Source organism: Octodon degus, unplaced genomic scaffold, assembly GCF_000260255.1.
Source record: "Octodon degus isolate 3935 unplaced genomic scaffold, OctDeg1.0 scaffold00083, whole genome shotgun sequence".
Lineage (NCBI taxonomy): Eukaryota > Metazoa > Chordata > Mammalia > Rodentia > Octodontidae > Octodon > Octodon degus.
In genome coordinates, this window is record NW_004524659.1 from 10412467 (window position 1) to 10432750 (window position 20284).

Genomic DNA, 20284 nt, shown 5'->3' on the forward strand with positions numbered 1-20284 from the left:
TTAGCTTATTCTAAGTAGGTGCTTTAGACCACTGAGCCATCTCACCAGCCCCCCTGCCAAATACTTTAAATTATACACACATAATATTTTGTGTGGAGTGGCAAACCAAACCTGGGACCTCACACATGCTAGGCAAGCACTGTACCACCCTGTCCCCAGCACCTTATATCAGTCTGTATACTTACAATGTCTAATAAAATACAAATGCTATGTAAATATTTCTTTTTCTGTATTGTTTAGGAAATAATGACTTGGAAAGAAGTCTGTACACATTCAGTACAGATACAGCTGTTTTCCAGACATTTTTCAATCTGCAGTTGATTGAATCCACCGATGAGGGGGCTGACTGTACTCCATTCTCAAGCCTATATTTTCTCATCTGTTTATGGGAATCAGATGGGTGTGGTCAAGGAATTGGGCAAGCACTTGTGTCCAAGGGCCTGACATATGGTCAGCCTGTGAGCACTGGCAGCCACTGTTACTGGGTTACTGTTCTTATCATCAGATATCTCTTCCTGAGGACTGTTAGCCCCAGATTGGGCTCTGTTCCAAGAATTGCCACAGTTTCATAAATAGAACTAGCTGGGCCCCAAGCCACACTCCTCTGGAGGTCTGATATGGCTGAATTGTGGGCTGTTGTCCAGAAGGCCACCAGGAGGGTACTACAGAGAGATGTGGCGAGCCCTGCAGGAGGAAGTCAAAAGGACGCCCCATTTGGGGGCAGGGATGGAACCCAGGGCCCGGACATGCTAAGCATGCACTGTACCACTGAGCTACATTCCCAGCCCTCTCTCCCCCTTTTTTTTCTTCTGTTTTTTTTTTTTTTGTTTTTTGTTTTTTTGTTTTTTTGGAACTGGGGATTGAATTCAGGCCCTCGCGCTTGCCAGGGAAGCACTTATTCCACTGAGCCATCTCCCCGGCCCTTTCTTCTGTTGTGTTAGTGCTTGAGATCTGAACCCAGCACCTCACACATACTTGCCAAGAGTACTACTAAGCCACAGCCTTCTCCCTAGTCCCTCTTAGAGGCATAGATTTGTGATTTTGTTTTTTTAAAAAAACATATTTAGTATAAGATCTACAGGGTGTCACTGCACAGGTCGGACTTGTAGTGATTCTCCTGTTTTCAGCCTCTCAAGCTCCGCGGTTACAGGCGCGTGCCATCACACCCTGTCTCAATCGCTGTTTCAGCTCACTCCGGGGGCGGGGCCAGCACGACACACCCTGGGGAATCGAATCCCAGTCCCTACATCTGCCTAAGCAGGTGCTTTAATCCACTGAGCTATCTGGCCAGCCCTAGATTTGTGATTTTGTTTTAAAAAAAGATTTATTTATTTATTTACTTGGTACAGAGTCTCGCGCTACACAGTTCAGACTCATAGTGATCCTCATAGCTCAGCGTGTGCACCACCATGCCCAGTTTCATTGGCCAGCCCAGGCGGGGCCAACTGGGCACGGGCCCAATACATTGGCGTAGGAGTGGCATGTGGATGCAGTACCAGGGATTGAACTCCGGTCATTGTGCTTGCCAGGCAAGTGCTTAGACTGATTTGTGATTCTATCATAAGAGATCCTGACTCCTAGCTCTCTCTTTCTCCCTTCTCTGCTCTGTCTTTAATTTTTTTTTTTTTTTGTTTAGACTGGGTCTTGCTTTGCAATTCAGGCTGGTCTTTTTTTGGGTCTCACTACTATCGAACTTGTAGCGATCTGCCTGTTTATAGCCTCCCAAGAGCTGGGATTACAGCTGTGCGCCACCACGCCCAGTCTCAGTGCACCCCGGGGGCGGGGCTGGCACGGCAGGCCTGAGGATCGAACCCCCGGACTCTGCACCTGCTAGCAGGTGCTTTAATCCGCTTAGCTATTTGGCCGGCCCTCAGGCTGGTATTGAACTCACTGTAGAGCCCAGGCTGGCCTCAAACGTGGGCGAGCCTCCTGCCTCAGCCTCCCAGTGCTGGGTGTAGCTGTGCACCACTGTGCCCATCATTCCTAGTCACTGGTGTTGCAGCAAGGATAACCCTTTCCTCTGAAGCTTTCTTAACCTCCTAAAATGGGTTATGGCCTCCTGTGGCATTCTACAGCTCAGCCTTCTCTCTGCTGTTTCCCAAACCCCAGCCCTGACGGCCCTGGGTTGTCACTCCACTGACATGTCATTCTTCCCTCTTAGACTGGGATCTCCCGGAGGACAGGCTCCAAGGCTCAGTCACCGCTGGTGTCCCCAGGACTAGCCAGGACAAACTGGGTGCTGAGTGAAGATGTGAACGGCTAATTAATGATCCCACTCTGCCCACAGGGCACAGGGAACACGACTCTGTGATGTTTGCCTCTGTGAAGTAGACAGTGGCAGGTTCCCTCCAGTGCTCAGGATTTGGCAAATGGAGGAGAACTGAGCTTAAGTAGACCTCCTTGCTCAGTAGGCGCCTGGATGCAGGGAGCAACCCTAACCCCTCCTCTCTTTGAGTTGTTGGGACGCAACTCTTTCATGTGGGAGCAAAAAGGAGAGTTTGGATTCTCTGATTCAGGGAAAAGGAGAATTTTCTGGAGGGAGGAAGAGAGGACAAGGGAAGGGCAGCGGGAGAGCAGAGCTCCGCCTTCTGCGCCCAGCGCCAACACACCTGGTGTCTGGGCGTGCCTCAGTTTCCCAGAGGCAGGGCGTTCCCCCAGCCCCGCTCCTCCCCCTTTCCCTCTTCCTCTTGGGGCGTCTGTGGCCGCGTCTCCAGCTCCCGGAACTGAAACCAGGCTCGGGACTGCGGGGGCCACGTCAGCTGCGGCCCGGGCTGTGCGGGCGCGGAGCGCCATGCGGCAGGGCGCGCTGCTGGCGGTTGCGCTGGTAGCTTACGCCGCGTATTTGGCGCTGGGCGCGCTGCTCTTGGCGCAGTTGGAGCGGCCGCATGAGGCCCGGTTGCGGGCTGAGCTGGGGTCGCTGCGGGAGCAGCTGCTGCAGCGCAGCCCGTGCGTGAAGCCCCAGGCGCTGGACGCCTTCGTAGAGCGGATGCTGGAAGCCGGGCGGCTGGGGCGCTCCGTACTCGCCAACGCCTCGGGGGCCGCCAACGCCTCGGACCCGGCCTGGGACTTCGCCTCGGCGCTCTTCTTCGCCAGCACTCTGGTCACCACAGTGGGTACGTGAGTGCCGCCCCGCTCTGCCAGCGAGGACCGGGACCCCACCTCGCCCTGTACTTTGAGGCCCAGAACCTTCATGAGTCTCCTTATCCCACCCCACTGTGTGCCTAGGGTGTCCTCGGGACGCCCAGTGAACACTGATGGTAGTTCCTTTGGGGATCCCACATCCAAGCCCTTCCTGCAAAGCAGGAAACGCCAGTTCCCTGTGGACTGGGGACCACCTCACCCAGAGTAGTTCCAGTGAGTATCTTAACGCCCCCAGGGTCTGGGTCTCTCTAGCCCTCTCTGGGCTAAGGACTGTGTCAGCGACCCACCTTGGATCCTCTAAGATCCTGCCCTTTTGTCCAGGGAGCTCAGTCCTGCCGGGACTCCCAGCCAGCCCTTCCAAATCTGTCTCCTGACTCACTGGGTATGACTCTCCAAAGCACTCCACCCACTTTCTCCTGACCCTGGCATGCCAGGAGGGACCCTCCCCCAGGTTTTTTTGGATACCATTACTAAAGGCTTTTCATCCAGGAAGGAATCCTGGGCTAGGACCTAATAAGGCTTCCTCTGAGATTCCCATCCCCAAGGAGACCCTGACCCTCTCCTGCCATGTATGCCCTAGCCAGTTACCTTGACTCTAGCAAGGGACCCACCCCATCTTGGTTTTCCTTCCAAAGGAACACTCTGTTCCCTCTGCCTGGGACCCCAGTTCAACAGCCCCATCAACTGGTAGGTGTGTGAAGGGGACCCACCTTGGTGGGAACCAGAGCACCCTACAGCAAGGACCGTGGACTGTTCTTCTAGAAGACCCACAGCAGGAACTCCCAGCCTGTCTGTTCACCAAAGCACTTCCAGTGAAAGCTCTAGCCCTTTCCAACCAAGGACCTCTTAGGAAGGTATCTATGCCCATGAACTAAGACTCCCACCCCTCTTTGAACCCTGACATTATTCAGAGCCCCGGAACCACCCTGACCTCCTGTGAGGCCCCAGAGCCTTCCCCACTGTCAGGGAAACAGCTCCCCGCAACCATGTTAGCCCCAAAACTTGATAGACAATATACTTTTTTTTTTTGTACTGGGAATCCAACTCAGGGCCTCACGCTTGCCAGCCAGGAGCTATGCCACTGAGCTACATCCCCAGCCCCATAAGCTCATGGACTTGGCTCTGCCCACTTGCTCTGCTGCCCTAAGTTCCCTACTCACCGGACTTTCCAAACAAGGGGCTCTTCTGGGGACCTGGAGCGCCTGCAGTCTCACAGGTGGGGCCTCCGTGTTCCCTCCCACTGCCCCAGCTTGTTTGGGACCTGAAATTCTTTTAATCAACAACACTTCAGGCCCTCTGCATCCCAAGACCCCAGAATTTCTCTCTCTCTCTCTCTCTCTCTCTCTCTCTCTCTCTCTCTCTCTCTCTCTCTCTCTTTCTTCTTCTTCTTCTTCTTCTTCTTCTTCTTCTTCTTCTCTTTCTTTTCTTTTTCTTCCTTCTTTTTCTGAGACAGTCTGGTTATATAGTCCAGAATGGGCTTGAACTCATGGCGCTCTTCCTGCCTCTCAGCCTTCTGCTTCCTGGGATCACAGGTATGTGCCACTGTGTCCAGCCCCGGGATCCATTTCAAACCAGGACACTGGCCTGGTGTGTGGCACACCACTGTAAACCTAGCACCTGAAAGACTGAGGCAAGAGGATTGCCATAAGTCCGAGGCCAGCCTGGATTACATAGTAGTTCAAGGCCAGGCTGAACGACACAGCAAAACCCTGTCTCAAAAAAACAAAAACAAAACAACAAAAAGCCAGATTGTGACTCCTGAGCTTGACACGGTGGTGGCATATGTCTACGATCCCAGTATTCTGGGAAGCTGAGGCAGGAGGACTGTAAATTTAGGCAATTTAGCTACATTGTGAGATCCTGTTTCAAAATAAAAAATGAAGAACTGGGATTGTAGCTCAGTAGTAGGGTACTTACTTAGCACAAGGCCCTGGCTTCAATCACCAGAATTCAAAAAATAAAATAGAAATAAGAAAGATCTTGAGTCTAGGGAGAGAGCTCTGCAGCATAAGCACCTGCCTGGCAAGTGCAACATCCTGATTTGAATCCCTGGTATCAACGAAAGAAAGAAAGAAAGGTAGGAAGGAAGAAAGGAAGGAAGGAAGGAAGGAAGGAAGGAAGGAAGGAAGGAAAGAAAGAAAGAAAGAAAGAAAGAAAGAAAGAAAGAAAGGAGGAAGGAAGGAAGGAAGGAAGGAAGGAAGGAAGGAAGGAAGAAAGAAAGATCTAAAACCCTAGGCACAGTCCAGGAGTGGTGGCAGGAGGATTGTTGGGAGTTTGAGGCTAGCCTGGACTACAAAGTGAGTTCAATACCAGCCTGAACTGCATAGCAAGACCCTGTCTCAAAAAGACAAATAACAAGAACATCCTAGGCCCCTTTCTCTGAGCTCCTATTCCACTGAAACCCTGCAGTTCCCACTTTCTCCATCTCCCAACCCTTGAGATCCCTGACCCTGGAAAGTCCCATCCGGTCTGCTCTGTAGTGGGTCCCAGCTCCAGCTGTGCTCTTTGTTTTTTTTTTTGTTGTTGTTGTTGTTGTTTTGTTTTGTTTTTTTAAATTTTTATTTATTTGTGTGTGTGTGTGTGTGGTCAGTTCAGCCCACCAGGGGGCGGGAATGGCTGGCATGTGGTGCTGGGGGATTGAACCGTGGTCCCTGTGCTTTGCTTAGCTTAGCTTGTTCTAAGTAGGTGCTTCAGACCACTGAGCCATCTCACCAGCCCCTAGCTAGCCTCTCTGGAACAGGACTGAGGCTGGTCCCAATCCTGACTCCTTTTGTCACCTCCTGCACAGCAACAGGAGACAGCTTTGCCACCCTCCCTTTGGTGCCCATTGTGTGGAGCAGCAGACTGAGGTCACAGGCGTTGGCAGAGCTGGCAATCCTCCCAGACCAGCATGAGCTGGCCTCTCCTGTGGCTTGCTGTGTCCATACTGCCAGGACCTGCCTGTCCTGCTCCTGGGCTTCCTTGGGTCGTAGGTACCACCCTCTGCCTCCCTCTCAGATCCTGGCTTCTGAGGAGTATCCTCAGCGGAGGAGTAGGTGGTGGTGGCTGACTGCTGGCCTGGCCCCGTGTTTCCTCAACTGCAGGCCTCAGTGTCCTCCTTCTTCTGTGAAATGGGCTAAGAACTGTGCAGGGATAGTGAGGGCCTGACAGAGGACTCCCCACATTTGGGCTTTAACTTAATCAGCACAACATACAGATAAAACGGAGGCCCACGAAGTCGGAGCTCTTGCCAAAGCTCGTACAGTTGGGAAGGTGTAGAGCGGAAGTGAGTCAAGGCCACCAGGCCCGAGTCCAGCGCTCTTACCCGACACACCAGACTGATACTGAGCAAGGGCTCGCTGCCCAGGGCTCGTAGAAGTCAGCGCTGTCTCTGGCCTGGTGCAAAAAGAAAGCTTTCTAGGAGTCTGGCAGAGAGGCAGAGGGCGCTCAGATCTGTCTGCCTGATGGAGCACAGTGACAGAGTCCAAGCAGCTCGAGAAAGGGGAAATAGGGCTGCGCGGTTACAAGCAGGAGTCATGGTGAACTCGCCCTCACCTGGTACAGGGGTTGAGGGGAACTTACAGCTAATTCTGGACTTTCCTACCACTGTTGTTTTGTTTTTGCTTTTAGAGAAAGGGTCTTTCCATGTGGTTTAGGGGTGTCTCAAACTCACTATGTAGTCTCTGTGGTCTTGAACTCATGAGGTTCCTGCCTCAGCCTCCTGAGTACTATGACTACAGGTGGGCACCGTCACACCTGGCATTCTCCTGCCACCGTTGACTGAATTCCTTGTTTCTAATCTGGGTTCTCTTGAGTCCTTACTCTGCTTCTGCTTGCTCAGTGGGGGCTTTGGCTCTACCATGACATCAAAGTCATTTTAGGTTAGGCCTGAGGGTTCCGTGCCTCTGTCCTGAACAACAGCCCGCACAGTTTTTGAGAACAGGGAAGTCGCTGTCATATGGCTGGGTTTCAACATTACTGGGCCTGAGGAAGGGTGATGGGTGTGCTGCCGAACCCAGCTACTGTACAGCAGAAATGTAGGGCAAGGGCACGGTGCAGGCAGACCACACACACACACACACACACACACACACACACACACACACTGGGCCTTGTGGGCTCAGGGGAGCCAGACTGGATTGGCTAATGAGGCATCCCTGTCAGTGTGAGGTGTGGTGATGATATAATTGATGTTTGTGGAGTCTCTGTGATCACTGTCCTTCTGGAGGGGCCGAACATTGACTGTATCTGGAGAAGCGTTCGGCACCTGAACGTAATTCAGAAAGTCCTCTCTGCTGTGAGGTCTCAGCTTTGGCATGAGCCCAAGTCTTCTAAGACCTGGCCCCAGGGGTTGCTCTAGGCTGCCTGGCCACAATTCAGGCAGGTGGCAGGAGACAGAGGAAACTAGAATTATAGACATTGCTACTGGTTGGGCCACTGGCCTGGCATCCAAGAGGCCTTGGGTTTCATGTTTAGGGAAAAAAAAAATGTAGCATACGGTTATTGTGACTTTGCACACTCTTGGTAAGTATAAAGCTCTGTCCTAACCTGGCAGGGTTGCCACCACATTTGAGGACAGGTTTATTTGTTTATTGTGGTACAAGAGATAGAACCCAGGCTTATCCTTTTCTTCTGTATTTATTTATTTATTTATTTATTTGTATTTTTAGGGAATGGTCTGTAGGGTTTTCAGGGTCTTACTACTGGATTGGACTCATAGTGATCCGCTTGTTTACAGCCTTCTAAGAACTGGGATTACAGGTGCACGCCACTGTGCCCAGTCTCAATTGCCATCTCAGTGTGTCCTGGGAGTGGGGCTGGCATAAGCAGGCCCTGGGATCGAACCCCCAGCCCCTGTGCCTGCTTGCAGGCGTTTTAATCCGCTGAGCTATTTGGCTGGCCCTATTTTTTTTTCCTATTTTTATTTTTTATCTTTTTCTTTTTAATGTATTTAGTACAGGGCCTATAGGGTCTCACTACACATATCGAACTCATAGTGATCCTCCTGTTTTCAGCCTCCCAAGCACAGAGAACTGAGATTACAGGTGCGCGTCAGCACTCCCAGTCTCAATTGCCTTCTCGTCGTGCCCCAGGGGCAGGACCGGCGGGGCACACCAGGGATGAACCCTGGTCCAGTGTCTGCCTAAGCAGGTGCTTTAATCTGCTGTGCTATCTGGCTGGCCTTATTTTTTATCTTTGGCCTTATTATTATTATTTTTTAAATATTTATTTATTTATTTATTTATTTATTGCGTGTGTGGGTGTGTGTGTGTGGCCAGCTCAGCCCACCAGGGGAGCGGGGCTGGCTGGCATGTGGTGCTGGGGGATTGAACCGCGGTCCCTGTGTTTTTGCTTAGCTTAGCTTGTACTAAGTAGGTGCTTTAGACCACTGAGCCATCTCACCAGCCCCATTTGGCCTTATTTTTTATCTTTTTAAAAATTAATTAATTTATTTAGATACAGGGTCTTGCTACTCAGTTTGGACTTGTGGTGATCCTCCTGTCTCAGCCTCACCAGCACTGGGATTACAGGCATGTGCTGCCATGCCTAGTTTCAGGGCTGGCACGGTATGCCTGGGGCTCTAGGGCCAGCACGTCATGTGATTCTAGGATTGAACTCTGGTCCTTGTGCTTGCCAATCAGGTGCTTGGACCGTTGAGCTCTCTCCCTAGTCCTCTATTTTTTATTTTGAGACAGAGTCTCAATATGTAGTCCAGGATGGCCTTGTCACGATCCTCCTTCCTCAGCTTCCTGAGTGATGGGAGTATAAGATGCACCAGAGTGCTGGGTGTCTCCTGTCACCACCACCTACGCAGAACTCTTTCTCTTATCTTGAAAAACAGAACTGCAAGTTCGAGTCCAGCCTGAGCTACAGAGTGGGCTCAGGGCCAGCCTGAACTGTGTAGCAAGACCCTGTCTCAAAAAGATAGATAGATAGATAGATGATAGATAGATAGATAGATAGATAGATAGATAGATAGATAGATAGATAAAAAAAAAAAAACTCTCTAGCCTTCAAACAAAACTCATTCCCCTCTCCTCTAGCCCCTGGAAACAACTGTTCTCCTTTCTGTCTCTGAGTCCGAACTGCTTTACCTGCAAAGTTACTGTGCAGTGAGTTTTTGTCTTTTCGTGATGGGAGCTTTTCTCTTAGCATATCCTCAGAGTTCGTTCATAATGCATCATGTGTCACAACCACCTTCCTTTTTAAGGCTGAAAACTGCCCTGTTGGGTGCAGGTACTGCATTGTGCTTGTCCTATCAGTGGAAATTTGGGTTTCCTCTCTGTTTTAGCTGTTGTGATTAATACTGCTATAAACATGATGAACACATTTGTCTTCCAGGGTTTACTTTTGATTCTTTTAATTATGCAAAAACTAAGTTTAAGTCCAGCCATCACTATAGACTGAGACCCTGTCTCAAAACAAAACACAAAACAAAACAAAACAACAAAAAACAAAAAAAGAGCTGGGGCTATAGCTCAGTGGCACAGCACCTGACTGGCAAGTGCAAGGTCCTGAGTTTGATTTCTAATACCCTACCCCCAAAATAAAGTGAACTACAAGAGCGCACAGAGTTAAGAATTAAGTCTCAAGCATACCCAGGTTTCTCTTGGTTATAGGAGAAACCATGACCTCTGGCCCAGGGCCTATGGTCCAGGGCAGCCACTCTCCCCTCGCCCCCAGGGGCCCTGGGGTTGAGGGCCGGGGATGAAGTCAGGGGTAGGTTTGAGGCATGCACGCCAGCTTGGCAGAGGTGCCAGGTGGGCAGGAGGCTTCCCAATCACTCTGCAGGTTATGGCTACACCACGCCACTGACTGATGCGGGCAAGGCCTTCTCCATCGCCTTTGCGCTCCTGGGCGTGCCAACCACCATGCTGCTGCTGACCGCCTCGGCCCAGCGACTGGCGCTGCTGCTGACGCATGCCCCCCTGTCTTGGCTGAGTTTGCGTTGGGGCTGGGACCCCCGGCGGGCAGCCCGATGGCACCTGGTGGTCCTGCTGGTGGTCATAACGACCATCTGCTTCCTGGTGCCGGCTGCGGTCTTCGCATACCTGGAGGAGGCCTGGAGCTTCCTGGATGCTTTCTACTTCTGCTTCATCTCTCTATCCACCATCGGCCTGGGAGACTATGTGCCTGGGGAGGCCCCGGGCCAGCCCTACCGGGCGCTCTACAAGCTGCTGGTCACAGGTGAGCTGGGGCTGGCTGGGGCCCCTGGGGACACAGTCATTGCCTTATCCCAGGTGGGAGTCTACTGGGTTCCAAGAGGGACCCAACCCCCAGCCTGGGGATGCTGCACAACTGTTCCCCTGCCCTGGGAATTGGAGCCTTTGTGGACCCTGTGCCTCTCTGCATGTCCCTGCAGTGTACCTTTTCCTGGGCCTGGTCGCCATGGTGCTCGTGCTACAGACCTTCCACCACGTGTCCAACCTCCACGGCCTCACAGAGCTCATCCTGCTGCGCAGCCCATGCCCTGCCAGCCTCCGCGAGGAGGAGGAGGACCAGGTGGACATTCTGGACCCCCAGCCAGACCTGCACCAGCAGCTGTCTGTCAGCTCCCACACTGACTATGCCTCCATCCCCAGGTAGCCCGGCAAGTGCTGCAATGCAGCAGGACCCAGGAATAGAGCTGACCAGACACAAATGTCCACACCTCTATGGGAGAGGCACTGTCACCAACTGTTCTGTCTCATCCCATTTTACAGTACCAGGCTGGGTGGCAGGGGTGGCTTCTCTCTGGCTCCTCTGGGCACCAGCATGACCTTGTCCACTTCCCTGTGTCTCTCTCTCTCACCTCTGGCCTCCCTGGAGCCCCATTGTTTGCACCAGTTCTATCTTCACCTCTCGGCCTCTCTGTCTCATTCCCTCACATACCATGTTTCTCCCTCATTTGGCCACTCATCAACTTCCGACTCTACCAGGCTCTGGGCCTGGAACTCATTCTGGCCCTTGGTTTCGCCACCCTGTCTTGGACAAGGGGCTGCCCTTCTCTGAGCCCTGATTTCCTCAGCTGTCAGATGGAAAGAAACTGGTCATTCATCCAGAGATCCTTCCTTTGTACTGGCCCTGTGCTAAACAATGTTGGGGACACAGTAGCGGTGCAGGTAGCCCTGGGCTGTCTTCTTGTGGGGCTTACAGACCAGTCAGTAGTCAGACCTGTCCTCAGACAGTGATAGCCCCAAGTAAGCGAGGCTTCAGTGGAGGTGCCAGCGGGATCAAGGATGCCATGGAGAAAGCACGGGCACAGTGACGGGGTTAGGGGGAAGCACATCCCCTGGGAGGGCTTCCCAGAGGAAGGGAGAGTTCCACCAAGACCTAGCTGGGTGGCATATGCCTGTAATCCCAGCATACTGGGAGGCTGTGGCAGAACTGCAAAGTCAAGGCCAGCCCGGGCAACTTAGTGACTTAGTGAGACCCTGTCTCACAATTTAAAATAAAAGCCTGGGATGTAGCCTCGTGTGAAGCCCGGGGATTCTAGTCTGGTACTATAAACAAATTTAACTAAGGCCTGAAATGTGAGATGTGGTCAGCGGAAGCAGTTATGCCTGATTTATTTTTCCTCAGGTGTCTCCAGGGAGTAGCACCCACTTGGAGAGCCCTGGGGTGGGCCTGGGTGGCAGCATCCTGCTCTGCAGCCTGGCAGGCAGGAAGGGGACGCAGGACCCCAGCCCAGATCCCGCTGGCTTGGGAAGGCACTGCCTGCTCCTTGTATGGCTCCAATGCAATGACTCTGCCTGTGTCCTGAACTGCGTGTCCTCCCCGGAGCTCAGCCATGTCCTGCCTGTGTCCCCAGACAGCCACGCTACCTCTCAGGCTCTTTCTATAAAAGAGTGACCAGAGGGTGGTGATCACCTTCAAAGCCCGATTTTGCAGAGCTGGCCTGCCATGTAATTAGGTGGCACTGTCTTTGGCCAGGCATGCTCTGCTACTTTCTATCTGAGGAAAATAGTATTATTATGCTCTTTCTCCAGCAATGACACTGAGGTTTGGGAAGGGCAACCTCTTGGCTTAGTCTCGGAGTGAGGATGTGATTGATTTCAGGTGTAGGCCCCAGCCCTGCCACCTCTTACGATGGCTCATCTCCGTGCCGAGGGCCCCTTACTGTGCTCTCTGGCTCTGCAGTGCTGTGAAGGTGACAGAAAGGAGCCAGGAGTTGGATGTGGTGATACCCACTTGTAACCCCAGCATTCTGAGAGTTTTAGAATTTGACCCCAGCCTGAGTGATTTAGTGATTTAGTGAAATGCTGTCTCAAAATTAAAAAATGTAAAAAGGGCTGAGGGGGGCAGGGAGATAGCTTGGTGGTCTAAGCAACAGCCTGGCAAGTGCAAAGACCCAGGTTTGTTCCTCGGTACCGCATGCCATGTGGGCACTGTGCCACCCCAAAACTGGGTGTGGTGACACACACCTATAATCCCAGCACTGGGGAGGCTGAGATAAGAGAATCATTATGAGTGTGAACTGCATAGTGAGATCCTGTATCAAAAATAAACAAATAAAAAATTTTTAAAGGACTTGGGATGTAGCTCAGCTGAAAGGTGAGCTACAATCCCCAGCACTACAAAGATAGATGGATAGATAGATAGATAGATAGATAGACAGACAGACAGATAGATCAAAGGGGCATCAGGGGTGAGGCGTTAGATGGTCACTTAACCCACAGTGCCAGGGCTCTGCAAGAGGTCAAGCCTTGAAACCAAGATGCGGAGATGCCGGGGAGAGAGTGAACAGGACCAGCCATGGGCATGAGGCAAAGGGGCTTCTATTTTGCTTATATCTCAGAAATGTTTTAGATTAACCAAACCCTGACTGGTACTGACTCAAATAAGAGTTGTTATACTGCACATCGAGAGGGACGGGGGGAGAGAGAGAGAGAGAGAGAGAGAGAGAGAGAGAGAGAGAGAGAGAGATCCAAGAATGTTTCTATCCACGGCAATGGCAGAGTCCTGTGGCTGCAGGCCCCCCGTCTCTGCTTGGTCACCCTCAACTGCAGGAGGCTTGGCTCCTATGAGTGTCCTCCTCAAGGTCCCAAGTGGCTGCCACAGAGCCAGGCATCACAACCAGACATGATAATGTCTCGTGCAAACAGCGACCCTTCAAACCAGGATCTTGGTACCGGGAAGAAGAGCTTCCAAACAAGGCAGAAGAGGAGTGACAAACACAGAGGAATAGAGGCACCAGGAAGGTGGAGAGTAGCAGTAACAGAAGTGAGAATTTTAAGGAGGGAGAATCAACGCTGTCAGTCGTTGCGAAAGTGATGCCATGCTGTTGTAATGACAGTGATAGAAGATCCTTACATAGGGTTGACTCTATACCAGGTACAGTTCTAAGCACTCTGCGGTACATTTCACCCTCTCAGAAATCCTGCGAATCATGTACACTACATTTTACAGGTGAGGAAAGGGGCCCAGAGAGGGTACAGAACCTGCCCAGAGTCACACAGAAAGTGTAAAATTGGGATTTTGATGGTTTTGTTTGGTACCTTTTCCCACAGGAGTTTAGAATACCCAGCATCTACCTCCCTCAGCTTGCCAAGGTCATGGTTGACCTTACTGCCAGTCGCGTGGGGTGAAGAGGCAGTTGCTTCTCATCTTCTTTGTTTTTTTGTTTTGAGACAAGTTCTCACTGTGTAATCAGGCAGGCCTTGAATTCACTGTTTCCCCAGCCTGGCCTGGAGCTCACAGTCATCCCCCTGCCTCAGCTGCCTGAGTGCTGGATCACAAGACCCTGTGCCATCATGGCTGGCTAACTCACTTCACATCTTTTTTTTTTTTTTTTGTGGTCCCAGGGATCAAACTCAGGACCTTGCGCTTGCCAGGCAGGCAAGCCCTTACTCCACTGGGCTATCTCCCTGGCCCCCTCCCTTCTCATCTTAAGGGAGGCACCTATGTGCTCTGGCTTCCACCCCTGCCTCCAATTGCTTCTAAAGTCCATTCAGGAAACTACACTGGGCCGGGGAGATGGCTCAGTGGAATAAGTGCTTCCTTGGTAATCACAAGCGCCTGAGTTCAATCCTTGGTTCTGCCAAAAAAATAAAAATAAAAAAAAAATTAAAAAAGCGTTGTAATCCCAGCGCTTGGCAAACTGAAATCAGGAGAATCACCACGAATCAGATCTGTGTAGTGAGACCCTGTAGACCCTGTACTTAATACCAAAAAAAAAAAAAAAAACAAACCGAAAGCCAGGTTCTGGTCAGTTCAAGATATTAAACAATAACAAATGTGTGGTAAAAACTTCAGGGGGAACTGAGAGTGCAAAGGGTGGCCTCTCTGTCCCCTGCACTGTGTGTGGCCTCCTCTGTCCCCTTCTCGCTCTGTTCTGCAGGCACGCACCAGAGCTCTAGCACGGAGTTGTGGTGATTGCAGGCCCCCGGACAGGCCCTGGCTCCATGTCTGCAGCCATCGCTGCCAGGCTGTGTGGCTGTGGGCAGCGACCTCACCTGCTCCCTATGCCTCGGGCTGCTCACCTAGGAAATGAGTTACAAACATGCTACCTCATGAACTCAGTCAGCAACCTAATAATACCTGTGAAGCCATCAGCCCAGCCCCTGGGACCCAATCAAATTCGCCTACTTTTTCCTTCTTTTTTCTGAACTCTGCCTCTTTATATGATAGCTGTAATAAAATATTAATATTTTAATAATATATTCTATATACTATTATCATTTCTGCACCTTGATTTTTTTTTTTAACCATAGTATATGTCAGGGACCATGCATAGGACACCAAGTAGATCTTTTTTTTTAAGATAGGGTCTCGCTATGCAATTCAGGCTGGCCTTTAATTCACTTATGTGGTCCAGGCTGGCCTCAAACTCACAGCAATCTTCCTGCCTCAGCCTCCCAACTGCTGGGATTATATGCATGTGCCACCACACCTGGCTATTTTTTGAAGAGTGTGTGTGTGTGTGTGTGTGTGTGTGTGTGTGTGTAGTACTGGGGATTGAACTCGGGCCTTGCACATGCTATGCAAGTGCTTTACTCGAATCTACATCCCCAGCCCACTAGGTCCATTTTGTACCTGCAGTGTCCCTCAGGACACACGGCACACATCATTCTCTTGCCCCTGTTGATAGACGTGTGGGCAGCTTTATCTTTCTCTGGAAAAATAATGCTACACTGAACGCCTTGTGCCTCAAGACCTAACAAAGTACGCTGGCCCTCTGGGGGGTCTGGATTCCCCAGCTGGAGGCCATTAGGAGACTCTAGTCGTCCAGGGAAACTAGAAGAGTACATGAGCACTCTTAGGATGAAGTCACCCTCCCTGGCCTGTTGGGTGGTGCTGTGCTGGACAGGTGGGGAAGTGACACAGAAAGCTTGAGGCTCTGCCCTCATGGAGCTTCAGATCCAGTGAGAAACACTTGCCTCTAGCTGGGTGTGGATGCACATGCCTGTAATCCCAGCACTTGGGAGGCTGAGGCAGGAAGGTTGCTGCAAATGCAAGGCCTGCCTAAACCACATAGACCTTGTCTCCAAACAGCCCCCAAACCAAAACCCTTTGCAACAACCTGTCTCTAAACACTCATGGCCTAAGATGGTCAAAGGGTGAGATGCGTGCCTGTCATGTGTTCTAGACAAAACCCAAAGGAAGGCTGCGGGTGCGGCTCAGTGGCAGAGCACTTGCCTGGTGTGCGGGCACCCCTGGACTGGATCCCAGCACTTTAAAAAATGAAAACCCTGAGGAGAAGAAAGGGGCCAGCGCAGTGACAAGGCAGGAAAGAGCGTAGCAGAGGGGGTTAGCGTGTGCACAGGTTTTCCTGAGGCCTGGGCACACAGGAAGTCCTGGAGCTCTAGCTCTTGAGGTGTGGGCCCTAGGCGTCAGATCCCTAATCCCTGTTGACTCAGCTTGCTAGGATTCTTGGCCCCACCCCAGATCTACTTGAGCAAACATTGACAGCACAGTCACCAACCTCTTTTTTTTTTAATGTTTATTTTATTTATTTTAAATTTTTTATGTATTTAATACAGGATCTACAGGGTCTCACTACACAGATCAGACTTGTAGTGATTCTCCTGTTTTCAGCCTCCTAAATCCTGGGATTACAGGTGCACACCACCACGCCCAGTCTCAATCGCCTCTCGGCACCCTGGGAAAGGGGCCGGCATGGCACACTGGGAATTGAACCCCGGCCTCTGGGCATTGCCTAAGCAGGCGCTTTAGTCCACTGAGCTATCTTGCCAGTCCTCACCAACCTCTTTGAAACACGTTTTGGTGAGTCTCATGTGAAAGGAAGTCAGATTTGAAATTACAACACATTTTTTTTGCTACACTTCTGCCTCGGTTTCCCTTTTTTTAATGTTTTATTTATGTGTGTGTGTGTGTGTGTGTGTGTGTGTGTGTGGCCAGTTCAGCCCACCAGGGGGCGGGGCTGGCTGGTATGTGGTGCTGGGGGATTGAACCGCGGTCCCTGTGCTCTTTTGCTAAGCTTGTTCTAAGTAGGTGCTTTAGACCACTGAGCCATCTCACCAGCCCCCCAATTAGTGATTTTTAAAGTTAAGTAAGTAACAGCAAGTAACTAAAAGCAAGTGAAACCAGAAGGCTTATTCAGTTTTTCCCCAGCTTCAAAATCAGGCAGTAGGGGCCGGGGAGATGGCTCAGTGGAATAAGCACTTGCCTGGCAAGCGCAAGGACCTGAGTTCAATTCCTGGTTCCATCAAAAAAATAAAAAAATAAATTTTCTTTTTTGCAAACCACCCCACCCAGTCTCAATAGATGTTTTAGCTCACCCTGGAGTCAGGGCTGGCGCAGCATACCGAGGATTGAACCCCTGGTCCCTACAGCTGCCGAAGCAGGCGCTTTAATCCGCTGAGCTATCCAAAATAATGAAAGAAAGAAAGAAAGAAAGAGAATGAGCTGAGCCAAGGTCATTGGTTTTACACACAGAGAAGAGAAAAGAAACAAGGAAAACTAGGCAGGAACGGGGTTTACCCCCACAGTGCAGGGGGCAAAAATCTTAAAAATTGAACAGGACAGCCAACTTGGTGCACCCTACCTTGGACAATTTATTGACTTAGCTAGACTCTGTGTCTAAATACATTTTTTTTTTTTAAAAAAAAGAGGCTTCAATCTTCAGTACTAAAACAACCGGATAGCTTGTTTCAGAGTTACTTTTCTTGAAAAAATTAAAGCAGAGGAAACTCGTAGCTAAAACTGGCTTATATGAAGATTTGGCTTTTAAAATTCTGATTGCTCAGAAGATCAGATAAACTTCATTTCAACTTGGTGACATGGAACTTCAGCATGAAGACTACATTTTGGTTGGCCAGTTGGACCAAGTACAGGTGCTCAACCCAAAGCAATGAGGGGCTGGGAAGATGGCTTAGTGGAATAAGCACTTCCCTGGCAAGTGCAAGGGCCTGAGTTCAATCCCTGGTTCTGAAAAAAAAAAAAAAAAAAAAAAGCAAATGAAACAAATGTATTAACTAAAATACATTTTATTTAACAGTCATTAGAAATAATAAATTTTAAAATGTATTTAATTTTTACCTGTGTCACCTTGATTTCCTATAACACCTATATGAGCGGGAAGCTCATGTTCACATTTTTAGAGGATGAGGCTAAACTGCAAATTAAGGGTTGGTGTGTAGTACACTGGTCAGGTAGTTACTTTGAAAATAGCTCACCAAAGGGCCGCGGAGATGGCTCAGTGGAATAAATGCCTCCCTGGCAAGCGCAAGGGCCTAAGTTCAATCCCCGGTTCCGCAAAAAAAAAAGAAAGAAAGAAAAAGAAAATAGCTCACCAAACAAAAGTATTTCAAGTTCTCCTAGTATCAAACAAAGGATGGAGCGAAGAGAGCGAAAGAGGGGGAGGGGCTGCAGGGGGAAAGGAAGAGGGGCAGAATAGAAAGTAACAACACGTGGGAACTGGCGGTAGCAAGCTCTTCCGGAATCTCTCTTTCATATCGTCCAGATCTTGGGGGCGCTGGCCAGAAGGTCCTGAGAGTTATCCAGCACAGCCCTGGAATCTTGAAATTGACAAATCCTGTCTCTTTCTCCAGTGCTGCCCTAGAATTTGTAATGGACAGGTCCTGCTTATTCCTCAGCCAGTTTTGCCACGCTCTATCAGCACTAGGCTTGCCTACCATGCTAAATCCAGTTTCAAGACCCAGCATTGAAAAAAAAAAAATTCAGTGGGGTCCGGGGAGCTAGCTCAGTAGAATAAGCGCTTGCCTGGCAAGCGCAGGGTCCTAAATTCAATCCCTGGTACCACAATAAATAAATAAATAAATAAATAAATAAATAAATAAAATAAAAATTAAAAAAATCATTAAGCAGCAGATTAATTCATTACCACAGGGTGTCGAGGGACCTTTTCAGCAGAATTTTTCAGTTTAAGGACATGCAGAGGCAGTGCTCACTGTCAGAAGAGACAGTAGGAACCCCTTGAAGGATTTCCTAACACAAATTTCGGTGAACTCGAACACTTTAGGTCTCAGACTGGACGGTAGAGACCTGCCCCGCAGTCTTGGGCGTCCGTTACCGTGGAGACAATCACGCCGCGCAGGCGTGGCTCGGGAAGGCGGAAGTGAGTTGTAGAAGTGAGGGCGGCCATTTTGAGACCGGGCAAGTGGGGTGAGAGAGGCGTTGCCGAGCAACGGTTGACCGGTTTTAATCAAGCGGCTGGTAAGTGGGGCCCAGAGAATAGGGTGGTACCATCCTGGGGGGATGCAGGGGATGGGGAGGAGGGAGGGCGGGGAGGGGGGAGACCAAGCGGGGAAAGGCTCTGGAAGGTGAAGAGTCGTGGGACGCCGCAGACAGGGGAAACGAGCAGGCAGGAGGGGAGGAGAAAGGCGGACCTAAGAGCTGGGCGTGGCTGAGCGAGGGGGCGGGGTGTAGAGCAGGTTGTTAATCTGGGCAGAGAAAAGGAAGGCGAGAAGTGGGGAGAAAAAATGTCGTGGTTCAAGGGAAAGGTGAGGATCGAGAGGCAAACATGGAACGAGGAGAGAGTTTGGGGCGAGGAGAGCGCTGGCATGGAGGGGAGAGCCCGCAGTGAGAGAGCGTGGGGCGAAGACAGGCTCTGTAACGAGAAGGGTCGGGATGAGAAGTCCCGCAGGGAGGGGAAGACCCGTGGCGAGGAGAAATCTCTAGAAGAGAGATCACGGGGCGAGGAGAGATCAAGGGGCCAGAGGAGATCCCGAGAAGAGCGATCAAGGAGCGAGGAGAGACTCCGAGAAGAGAGATCCAGAGGCGGGGGGAGACTCCTCCGAGGAGAGGAGAGATCAAGGAGCCAGGGGAGATCCCGAGAAGAAGAGAGATCAAGGGGCAAGGGGAGATCAAGGGGAGAGGAGGGCTCAAGGGGCGAGGAAAGACCCCGAGGGGAAGAGAGATCAAGGGGAGAGGAGAAACGCGCAGAAGAGATATCAAAGGGCGAGGGGAGACACCCAGAAGAGAGATCAGGGAGTGGGGAGAGACCCCAAGGGGAAGTGAGATCAAGGGGTGAGGAAAGACCCAGAGAAGAGGAAAAATCAAAGGGGGAGGGAAGACCCCGAGGAGAGAAATCCCGGGACAAGGAGAGACCCAGAGAAGAGAGACCAAGAGGTGAGGAAAGACGCCAAGAAGAGAGATCAGGGGGCAAGGAAAAATCAAGGGGCGAGGGGAGACCTCAAGAAGACAGATCAAGGGAAGAGGAGAGACCCCGAGGAGAAGAGAGATCCTGGCGTGAGGAGAGATCCCTGAGTGAAGACAGGGTCTTTCACGAGAAAGGGCGGGGTGAGGAGAGACGCCGAGAAGAGCGATCGAGGGGCGAGAAGAGACCCCGAGAAGAAAGATCGAGGGGCGAGGAAAGACCCCGAGAAGAGAGATTAAGGGGCGAGGGAAGACCCCGAGAAGAGGAGAGATCAAGGAGCGAGGAAAGACGCCGAGAAGAGAGATTAAGGGGCAAGGAGGGACCCCCAGAAAAGGAGAGATCCCGGGGCGAGAGAAGACCCCAAGAAGAGAGATCGAGGGGCGAGGAGAGATCCCGAGAAGAGAGACCAAGAGGCGAGGAAGGACGCCGAGAAGAGAGATTAAGGGGTGAGGGGAGACCCCCAGAAAAGGAGAGATCTCGGGGCGAGAGAAGGCCCCAAGAAGAGAGATCGAGGGGCGAGGAGAGACCCCGAGGGGAAGAGAAATCAAGGGGCGAGGAGAGGCTCCAAGAGAGACCAAGGGGCGAGGAGAGACGCCGAGAAGA

At 51.1% G+C, this 20284-nt stretch overlaps 1 protein-coding gene across 1 annotated transcript; it reads left to right on the top strand.

Annotated features, from left to right (window-relative positions):
• The first annotated feature begins 2758 nt into the window (after positions 1-2758).
• Positions 2759-15539, top strand: Kcnk6 (potassium two pore domain channel subfamily K member 6). The gene is made up of 4 exons (XM_004636773.2): positions 2759-3113; positions 9913-10308; positions 10484-12313; positions 15528-15539. Exons 1-3 carry the CDS (start codon positions 2792-2794, stop codon positions 10705-10707), a joined length of 942 nt encoding a protein of 313 aa, XP_004636830.1. The 5' UTR covers positions 2759-2791; the 3' UTR covers positions 10708-12313; positions 15528-15539.
• The last annotated feature ends 4745 nt before the right edge of the window (positions 15540-20284 follow it).

Excerpts from the sequence above, each read along its gene's own strand:
- Kcnk6 (XM_004636773.2), top strand. The coding sequence starts at position 2,792 with ATGCGGCAGGGCGCGCTGCTGGCGGTTGCGCTGGTAGCTTACGCCGCG. Across the intron at positions 3,114-9,912 it reads CACTCTGGTCACCACAGTGG|GTTATGGCTACACCACGCCA; the intron begins GTACGTGAGTGC and ends ATCACTCTGCAG. Across the intron at positions 10,309-10,483 it reads CTACAAGCTGCTGGTCACAG|TGTACCTTTTCCTGGGCCTG; the intron begins GTGAGCTGGGGC and ends ATGTCCCTGCAG.